Source organism: Hyperolius riggenbachi, chromosome 11 (genome assembly GCF_040937935.1).
Source record: "Hyperolius riggenbachi isolate aHypRig1 chromosome 11, aHypRig1.pri, whole genome shotgun sequence".
NCBI classification, from domain to species: domain Eukaryota; kingdom Metazoa; phylum Chordata; class Amphibia; order Anura; family Hyperoliidae; genus Hyperolius; species Hyperolius riggenbachi.
Window position 1 is genome coordinate 228437979 of NC_090656.1, and position 10852 is coordinate 228448830.

Genomic DNA, 10852 nt, shown 5'->3' on the forward strand with positions numbered 1-10852 from the left:
TCATAAATGTAATACATATAAGAAGTTCCAGGAAAAGGGACCGGTAACGCTAACCCAGCAGCAGCACACGTGATGGAACAGGAGGAGGGTGGCGCAGGAGGAGAAGGCCACGCTTTGAGACACAACAACCCAGGCCTTGCATGAGGACAAGAAGCGTGCGGATAGCAATTTGCATTTTGTCGCCATGCAGTCATAAATGTAATACAGATGAGAGGTTCAATAAACAGGGACCGGAAACGCTAACCCATCACAGATGTTCATTGTTCATGTTACTTGGTTGGGGTCCGGGAGTGTTGCGTAGTCGTTTCCAATCCAGGATTGATTCATTTTAATTTGAGTCAGACGGTCTGCATTTTCTGTGGAGAGGCGGATACGCCGCCGATCTGTGACGATGCCTCCGGCAGCACTGAAACAGCGTTCCGACATAACACTGGCTGCCGGGCAAGCCAGCACCTCTATTGCGTAGCAATTGCCCTTTGAAAAGATGTGAGATTTTGGAACTGTAAATAGGAGGCCCTATGAAAGCCTATGGGGGATTTTACCAATTTTGGAGCCCTGTAACTCTGGTTTGCAGAGATGTAGGGACCCCATCTTTGGAATCCAAGTCTAACAATATGTCTTCTACCTGCATGAGACATTTCGTGAGATTCAGACGTTGCTAACGGCCATGGCTGAGATTTATGTACGTCACCATCACTACCATTGAAATAGCCCAAATAAACAGGTTTTTGTGACCCTAGGCTATGACCTCTTCGGCCTAGGGGCCCGAAACTCACCAGTCATATTCCCCCTAAGGGTCCCTACAATGCTAGAAAATTTGCCACTGCTGAGCAATTGCCCTTTGAAAAGATGTGAGATTTTGGAACTGTAAATAGGAGGCCCTATGAAAGCCTATGGGGGATTTTACCAATTTTGGAGCCCTGTAACTCTGGTTTGCAGAGATGTAGGGACCCCATCTTTGGAATCCAAGTCTAACAATATGTCTTCTACCTGCATGAGACATTTCGTGAGATTCAGACGTTGCTAACGGCCATTGCTGCGATTTATGTACGTCAGACTCGCCACCATTGAAATTGCCCAAATAAACAGGTTTTTGTGACCCTAGGCTATGACCTCTTCGGCCTAGGACTGCATTGAACGCGACCCACGCATTGTGCACATTCTGGACAACACCAATTACTGGGTTTATACCCTTCTGAATCCACGGTACAAACACAATGTTCCAAAACTGCTTGAAGAAAGCGCCAGACAGGTCAAAATGGAAGAATACCAGCAGGCCCTTGTGGAGACTTTAGAGAGGGGATTGACATCCTCCCCCTCCTCTAGCCAGTTGTACGCCGACAGACTGACTTCCGCAAACCCAGGACGACCAGGAGGGCAGCAAACAACACAAGCCGCAGCTAGTGCCCAAAAGGGAATGGTATAGGCAGTGTCCTTGGAGTGGGAAAATTTTCTGACACCCATGCAGCAGCACACAGAACAACAAGCGTGCAGATCCACCTCCAACACCGATCGCCTGGAGAAGATGGTCAAGGACTACATGTCAGATGGCGTAGCTATGTTGAACAATCCATCTGCACCCTTCAACTATTGGGTATCGAAGCTAGACACCTGGCACAAACTGGCAATGTACGCAATAGAGGTGCTGGCTTGCCCGGCAGCCAGCGTTATGTCGGAACGCTGTTTCAGTGCTGCCGGAGGCATCGTCACAGATCGGCGGCGTATCCGCCTCTCCACAGAAAATGCAGACCGTCTGACTCAAATTAAAATGAATCAATCCTGGATTGGAAACGACTACGCAACACTCCCGGACCCCAACCAAGTAACATGAAAAATGAACATCTGTGATGGGTTAGCGTTTCCGGTCCCTGTTTATTGAACCTCTCATCTGTATTACATTTATGACTGCATGGCGACAAAATGCAAATTGCTATCCGCACGCTTCTTGTCCTCATGCAAGGCCTGGGTTGTTGTGTCTCAAAGCGTGGCCTTCTCCTCCTGCGCCACCCTCCTCCTGTTCCATCACGTGTGCTGCTGCTGGGTTAGCGTTACCGGTCCCTTTTCCTGGAACCTCTTATATGTATTACATTTATGACTGCATGCCGACAAAAAGCATGTTACCTGTGCAAAGAAAACAGACATTTCCCGCATTTAAAAGACAGTTTTCCCTTTGAAACTTTAAAATCGATTTTCTCAAAAACTATAAGCTCTTTTTGCTAATTTTTTTTTCCTCTTGTACCCACTCCCAAGGTGCACATACCCTGTAAATTTGGGGTATGTAGCATGTAAGGAGGCTTTACAAAGCACAAAAGTTCGGGTCCCCATTGACTTCCATTATGTTCGGCGTTCGGCTCGAACATCGCGGCCATGTTCGGCCCGACCCGAACATCTAGATGTTCGCCCAACACTAGCACTCACTCACTGCCTAAAGGGGCTCCCTGGCACTCAATTGCTGCCTAAAGGGGCTCCCTGTCACTCACTGCCTAAAGGGGCTCCCTGGCACTCACTCACTGCCTAAAGGGGCTCCCTGTCACTCACTCACTACCTAAAGGGGCTACCTGTCACTCACTCACTGCCTAAAGGGGCTCCCTGTCACTCACTCACTACCTAAAGGGGCTCCCTGTCACTCACTACCTAAAGGGGCTCCCTGTCACTCACTGCCTAAAGGGGCTCCCTGTCACTCACTGCCTAAAGGGGCTCCCTGTCACTCACTGCCTAAAGGGGCTCCCTGTCACTCACTCACCGCCTAAAGGGGCTCCCTGGCACTCACTCACCACCTAAAGGGGCTCCCTGTCACTCACTCACTACCTTAAGGGGCTCCCTGTCACTCACTCACTGTCTAAAGGGGCTCCCTGTCACTCACTGCCTAAAGGGGCTCCCTGGCACTCACTCACTACCTAATGGGCTCCCTGGCACTCACTCACTGCCTAAAGGGGCTCCCTGGCACTCAATTGCTGCCTAAAGGGGCTCCCTGTCACTCACTCACTGCCTAAAGGGGCTCCCTGTCACTCACTCACTGCCTAAAGGGGCTCCCTGTCACTCACTCACTGCCTAAAGGGGCTCCCTGTCACTCACTCACTGCCTAAAGGGGCTCCCTGTCACTCACTCACTACCTAAAGGGGCTCCCTGTCACTCACTGCCTAAAGGGGCTCCCTGTCACTCACTCACTGCCTAAAGGGGCTCCCTGGCACTCACTCACTGCCTGAAAGGGGTTCCCTGGCACTCACTCACTACCTAAAGGGGTTCCCTGGCACTCACTCACTACCTAAAGGGCCTCCCTGTCACTCACTCACCGCCTAAAGGGGCTCCCTGTCACTCACTCACTGCCTAAAGGGGCTCCCTGTCACTCACTGCCTAAAGGGGCTCCCTGTCACTCACTCACTGCCTAAAGGGGCTCCCTGTCACTCACTCACTGCCTAAAGGGGCTCCCTGTCACTCACTCACTGCCTAAAGGGGCTCCCTGTCACTCACTCACTGCCTAAAGGGGCTCCCTGTCACTCACTCACTGCCTAAAGGGGCTCCCTGTCACTCACTGCCTAAAGGGGCTCCCTGTCACTCACTGCCTAAAGGGGCTCCCTGTCACTCACTCACTGCCTAAAGGGGCTCCCTGTCACTCACTCACTGCCTAAAGGGGCTCCCTGGCACTCACTCACTGCCTAAAGTGGCTCCCTGGCACTCACTCACTGCCTAAAGGGGCTCCCTGTCACTCACTGCCTAAAGGGGCTCCCTGTCACTCACTCACTGCCTAAAGGGGCTCCCTGTCACTCACTCACTACCTTAAGGGGCTCCCTGTCACTCACTTACTGCCTAAAGGGGCTCCCTGGCACTCACTCACTACCTAAAGGGCCTCCCTGTCACTCGCTCACTGCCTAAAGGGCCTCCCTGTCACTCACTCACTGCCTAAAGGGGCTCCCTGTCACTCACTCACTGCCTAAAGGGGCTCCCTGTCACTCACTCACTGCCTAAAGGGGCTCCCTGTCACTCACTCACTGCCTAAAGGGGCTCCCTGTCACTCACTCACTGCCTAAAGGGGCTCCCTGTCACTCACTCACTGCCTAAAGGGGCTCCCTGTCACTCACTCACTGCCTAAAGGGGCTCCCTGTCACTCACTCACTGCCTAAAGGGGCTCCCTGTCACTCACTCACTACCTAAAGGGGCTCCCTGTCACTCACTGCCTAAAGGGGCTCCCTGGCACTCACTCACTGCCTAAAGGGGCTCCCTGGCACTCACTCACTGCCTGAAAGGGGTTCCCTGGCACTCACTCACTACCTAAAGGGGTTCCCTGGCACTCATTCACTACCTAAAGGGCCTCCCTGTCACTCACTCACCGCCTAAAGGGGCTCCCTGTCACTCACTCACTGCCTAAAGGGGCTCCCTGTCACTCACTCACTGCCTAAAGGGGCTCCCTGTCACTCACTCACTGCCTAAAGGGGCTCCCTGTCACTCACTCACTGCCTAAAGGGGCTCCCTGTCACTCACTCACTGCCTAAAGGGGCTCCCTGTCACTCACTCACTGCCTAAAGGGGCTCCCTGTCACTCACTCACTGCCTAAAGGGGCTCCCTGTCACTCACTGCCTAAAGGGGCTCCCTGTCACTCACTGCCTAAAGGGGCTCCCTGTCACTCACTGCCTAAAGGGGCTCCCTGTCACTCACTCACTGCCTAAAGGGGCTCCCTGTCACTCACTCACTGCCTAAAGGGGCTCCCTGTCACTCACTCACCGCCTAAAGGGGCTCCCTGTCACTCACTCACTGCCTAAAGGGGCTCCCTGTCACTCACTCACTGCCTAAAGGGGCTCCCTGTCACTCACTCACTGCCTAAAGGGGCTCCCTGTCACTCACTGCCTAAAGGGGCTCCCTGTCACTCACTGCCTAAAGGGGCTCCCTGTCACTCACTGCCTAAAGGGGCTCCCTGTCACTCACTGCCTAAAGGGGCTCCCTGTCACTCACTGCCTAAAGGGGCTCCCTGTCACTCACTCACTGCCTAAAGGGGCTCCCTGGCACTCACTCACTGCCTAAAGTGGCTCCCTGGCACTCACTCACTGCCTAAAGGGGCTCCCTGGCACTCACTCACTGCCTAAAGGGGCTCCCTGGCACTCACTGCCTAAAGGGGCTCCCTGTCACTCACTCACTGCCTAAAGGGGCTCCCTGTCACTCACTCACTACCTAAAGGGCCTCCCTGTCACTCGCTCACTGCCTAAAGGGCCTCCCTGTCACTCGCTCACTGCCTAAAGGGCCTCCCTGTCACTCACTCACTGCCTAAAGGGGCTCCCTGTCACTCACTCACTGCCTAAAGGGGCTCCCTGTCACTCACTCACTGCCTAAAGGGGCTCCCTGTCACTCACTCACTGCCTAAAGGGGCTCCCTGTCACTCACTCACTGCCTAAAGTGGCTCCCTGGCACTCACTCACTGCCTAAAGTGGCTCCCTGGCACTCACTCACTGCCTAAAGGGGCTCCCTGGCACTCACTCACTGCCTAAAGGGGCTCCCTGGCACTCACTCACTGCCTAAAGGGGCTCCCTGGCACTCACTGCCTGAAGGGGCTCCCTGGCACTCACTATCTGGGTCCCTGTCACTCACTACCTAACTGGAGGTGCCTGTCACTCACTAGCTAACCTGGGGGTCCCTGTCACTCACTACCTAACTTGGGGGGCTACCATATTAAGGGGGCATTCTGCCTATTTATGTGAAATGCTGTCTATTTATGTGCCTCATGATTGCTGAATTTGTCTTGTTGGAGGTCAAATGATTGCTAACTGCGAGACTATGGGAAAAGCTGAATCCTTATCATATGAGACAATAGCATTAAACCTACTTTTTTAGCTTTTTTTTCAGAAAATAAAACTGGCAGATTCTAAAAAATTGAATACATTTTTCAGGAGTAGGATGGATGAAATTGTTTATCTTCACAGTTTATTTTAAACTTGGATTTTCCATAATGTTCATGTATGAGTTAAAACGTTTGTACAGTATTTAGTTTATATTGCTGTTGCCACTTTGCGATAGATATGTGACTTTTGGGTTGCAGTTTGGGCACTCGGCCTCCAAAAGGTTCACCACCACTGTCATAATCTAATGTCCCACCATTGCTAGGTTCATGTTAATTTGTCTCCACCCGTTACCACACCTATATTCTGGTCCATGGCCCACCCATTTTTTGGTGCGGCGCGATAAGCACGCCGCACAACGTGATCCTCATATTTTTGGCATGCTAGCTGCAGTGTGCTGAATTCTGCTGCCTACAGTATGTACAGTATACGCTGTTCTCTAGTGCCTGCACTGTGTGCTGATTTACCTCCAGTGTGTACAGTGTAAGGTGTTACTCTGTGCCTTTACTGATTGTAAACCAGCTATATTGTATGCTGATCCCTGCTACTTTCAGTATGTACAGTATTAGCTGTAAAGCCTGGTACACACATACAATTTTGATTAGACAATTTTAGCTCTGTTCATAAAATTCATTGTATGTTGGCCCACTTACTGCACGGGGGTGGTAAAATTGGGGGTCAGTGATTGACCAATCAAAATTGTATGTGCGTATACATCTTTGATCTATGCTTATACTGAGTGTAAATTATCTAAATAAAGGAGAGGGGGCTCCATCCAATATTTCGATTGGCAGGCCCGTTATCTGTAGCTTACACCGCTGATAAGTTAATGTACATTTGGCCCCACCCATGGCCACGGCCACTCACCTCATGGTCACGCCCATTTTTTTGCCGCTGCGCGCGCCGCATGCACCTCCCGACCTGGTGCCCACAGGTGCCCCCGATCTCCAAGGACCCTAGAAACGCCCCTGCTGCCATATATCTACATTTGGATGCAATACCACTTGCCTGGCTCTGCTGGTGATTATGTGACTATGCTAGGTGTACACATAGCCCCTGAACAAGCAGGCAGGAGATCAGGTATTTGTGGTTTATTTTTTAAATAATTTTTATTAGTTTTTTTTATTATTTTTGTGTATTTTTTTTGTTAGTGTACTCTTTTTTTCCTGTTTTGCTAAAACTGTTTTAGACCTATGCATTAGCAGGACAGGTGTCCAGCTGCTATTGTTGAAAAGGTGATAAATATGGCAGCCAACATATCACTCTTACCTTATTATTTCACCTTTAAGGCTGCTTTCACAGTGGGACGTTCAGGGGTGGACTGACAACTCATGGGGCCCCCGGGCAATAGGAGATTATGGGGCCCCCATACCAGTGTTTCCCACCTTTCACGTTATATTTTTACAGACTAAGATATAATAATTTATTGACAACAGTAAATATGTTATATTGAGATATTACACAGTGACAAAAACCGCCAAAAAATGGGTGTGGTCACGGAACAGAATGTGGGCGTGGTCATGGGTGGGGCAAAATATACATGACCTTAGCAGTGGTGTAAAAGGTCTGCTGGGGAAGTTTGAACTCTGCCATAGTGCTTCCCCCCAAAATACATGTAATCTGACAGCATTTCACCAAAAATCCATGCAATTTGGCAGAGGTTCCTCCAAAATACAGATAATATGGCAGTCGTTCCCCCAAAATAGACGTTATCTGGCAGCAGCGGTTCCCCCAAATATACATAATTTGGCAGCGGATCACCAAAAATACATGTAGCAGCAGTGGTTCCCCCAAAATACACAGAATCTGGAAGCAGCAGTTCCCCCATTATACACAATCTGGCAGCGGTTCCCCAAAAATACACATAATCTGGCAGCTGTTTCTCAAAATACACTTAATCTGGCAGCAGCAGTTCCCCAAAAATAGTTAATCTGCCAGCAGTTCCCCCAAAATAGGTGCCCCCAGTATAGGTAACCAGGTCAAAGGGTATCCCCAGTGGAAGTATCCAGGTCTATAGGTTTTCCCAGTGCAGGTATCCAGGTCTATAGGTGTCATCAGTATAAGTAGCCTAATCTACAGGTGTCCCCAGAATAGATAGCCAGGTCTATAGATGTCCCCATTTAAGATAGCCAGGTCTATAGCTGTCCCCAGTATAGGTAGCCAGGTGTCTCCAGAATAGGTAGCCAGGCCTATAGGTGTCCCCAGTATAGATAGCCAGGTCTATAGGTGTCTCCTGTATAGATAGCCAGGTCTTTAGGTGTCCCCAGTATATGTAGCCAGGTGTGTAGGTGTCCCCAGTATAGCCAGGTGTATAGGTGCCCCCAGTATATGTAGTCAGGTGTATAGGTGCCCCCAGTATATGCAGTCAGATGTATAGGTCTCGCATGCAGATAATTGGTACTGTGGCTGCGCTTCAGCGTGCTAGGTACATATTGACATTGGCGGCGCTCTGGGAGGATAGTGTCAGCTGCCGTGGGATGGAGGAGAAGGAGGAGGGGGAAAGGCTCAATAGGATCTGGAGGGTTCCTACAGCCGAGGTAAGTACCCCCCATGCTGAGTTTATCAATACAGGTTTTATGTAACCACCATGTTCCCCATCCATTTGTTTTTATTGTGTTTTGCATAAAAAAATATATGATTAATGTGTTATCATCCATTATAAAAGGTCCCAAGTGATTGTTTATTTTCTGATTGTTGTTCAAGGCCTAAGCCATCATCTACAAGGCTGATTTTTTTCCAGCTAATACACACATCTCTATTACATACATAATAATCAATAGCAAATTTAATTGATTTGATTTGAAATCCATTTTGACATGTCGGATTTAATTGTTAGGGAATTGTACAAATAATTGTATCGTCTACATGGGGCTTAAAGCCCCATGTACACTATACTATTCTGTTTACTAATTGATTTTGATTCTATGTACAATTTGATTAAATCCAACATGTCCAATCCTGATGCAATTCGCCATTACAAAGAAATGGCAAATCAAATGGAATCAAATTGAATCAGGATCGGACATGTTGGATTTAATTGAATCATTAATAGAATTGTTATAAATTCATAAATATAATCGTATAGTGTAGATTGGTCTTAGGAAAAGTGTGTAAAATCTACATGAAATGTGGGTAATTGGAATACAGGCCATAAATGTTAATGTGTTATTTTTCTCATGTAATAGGTGACATTGACTCGGAAGATGTCGTGCTTGTGTTGGAGTCTATACATCCTGAGGAAACATTTGCTGGTGAGTGTATAAATGAGGAGTGTACAGCTTGTTTTGTACTGAAAGTATGTACCTAAAGTATTTTTCTATTACCTTCCTAGCTGAGGAGACTTCACTTCAAATTCTTGCTGAAGATCAGAAGCAATTTGAAGGACATGAGTTGAATCTGCACGCCTCTTCCGAGTCTCATGACACAACTCTCATATCGTCACCAGGTTCAGTAGAAGAAAGTGCTGCTGCAGCATCAGCACCACCAGATGGACGTTCACACCCATATTACCGTGACAATTACAATTTGGATCGCTGGCACTCAAGACAGTTTATCCAGGCCCAATCAGAATACAGGGGCCTCATGAAGGAGCCTCATGAATGAGCTGATTTCATACTGACCTAGCGGACATAAATGCCAGTACTCGGGACCTAGGGGGCACTTTGCAGCAAGTGGCCAATGTAGGTGAGGCCCAACAAAGGTTATTGCTAAGATTGGCTGAGGGCCAAGAGCGCCAAAATTTAATTTTAGGCCGAATGTCGCATGTGGTCGAAACCCACAATGTAGTGTTAGGCCCTTTGGCAGATGGCCTACACCGGCACAATGTTACTCACGCCAGAATGAATGAAGCAATTGCAAACCAAAATTAATTGCTACAGCAATTGTTAAATAAATGATTTTTTTTGTTGTTGTTCACATTACAGTTCCTAGTTTGTCTTTACTGGACCTTATTAAGAATGTTAATACGATGTAAACACATCTTAATCTGATTACGTTGACAAAACCTTACTGTCCTTTCCATGGGTAATTATTTTGGTTGCCAAACATTTGTGACATTCTGATGTATGCACACCAAACAAATTATTAACATTGTGTAACCAAAAGCTTCCAATACAAGCATATGTGTAAAGTTAGAGTATATGGTTGGTTACACATTGGCTATGGTAATATTATAATGTCTGACTGGTAACTTGTAATTAGGGATGGTCCTGCTTAGTAGAACTCATGGAGAAGCATGTGATCAGTTTAAACAGCTGATAGATTTGTAAGGTTCAGATTTCCTGGTCCTGATCATGTGCTAAACCAGGAAGTCTTCACAGCAAATCAGAGGCTTACAAATCTATCAGCTGATCAAAATAATCACATGCTTCTCCACGGGTTCACCTAGGCTGGGCCATCCCTACTTGCAATGCATCAACGTACTTGGGTCATTAGTAGTTTGACCATGGCAATAGGTTTGCTATAACAACTTGACGCCACACTTCAGAAACCATGTCCTGAAGGCCCACCAACAGTGCATGTATTCCATGACAACACAAACATTCACAGTTGACTTCAGATTCTCTGCGCACACGTAATTGAATATGCACTGTTGGTGGGCCTTGTGGAGAGTGTTGTTGAACTGTGCGTTAGGGTTTTTCAACAGTGAATTATGGCAGTAATGTAACCAGAATACCCTAATAAAGTTTACTCAATGAAGCCTAAGTTGGTAAAACAACAATATAAGCCACAAACACAATGATGAAAGCAAGTGTCAATTTTAACACATTTAATTTTTTATTTTTTTTCATTAAATGTGCAAAATTACAAAGTATATACAATATAAAAAAACACGACAAAATTCAAAATATGTACAATACAATAACTATACAATATATACACTAATCATCAGACGAGTGAGTCTGCCAGGGCCTCCTGCAATGAAGCAGCCAATTGGCCTAGTTGCCTTGCTATGGCCGCCAATTGAGAAAGTCCTATGAAAAAAAAAAAAAAAATTACACAATGTTGTTAGACAAACAATACGCATG

At 47.6% G+C, this 10852-nt stretch overlaps 1 protein-coding gene across 4 annotated transcripts in view; it reads left to right on the forward strand.

Annotated features, from left to right (window-relative positions):
- Nucleotides 1–9680, forward strand: part of LOC137537655 (tubulin-specific chaperone D-like) — a 56804-nt gene extending 47124 nt beyond the window's left edge. For all 4 annotated transcript variants that reach the window (XR_011024647.1, XR_011024646.1, XM_068259566.1 and 1 more), the window contains 2 exons: nt 9011–9076; nt 9157–9680. Coding sequence is in view for 2 of the 4 variants with exons in the window: in XM_068259566.1 (XP_068115667.1) it covers nt 9011–9076; nt 9157–9219 (129 nt within the window). In the remaining 2 variants the exon portion in view is untranslated. The remainder of the gene's footprint in view (nt 1–9010; nt 9077–9156) is intronic.
- The last annotated feature ends 1172 nt before the right edge of the window (nt 9681–10852 follow it).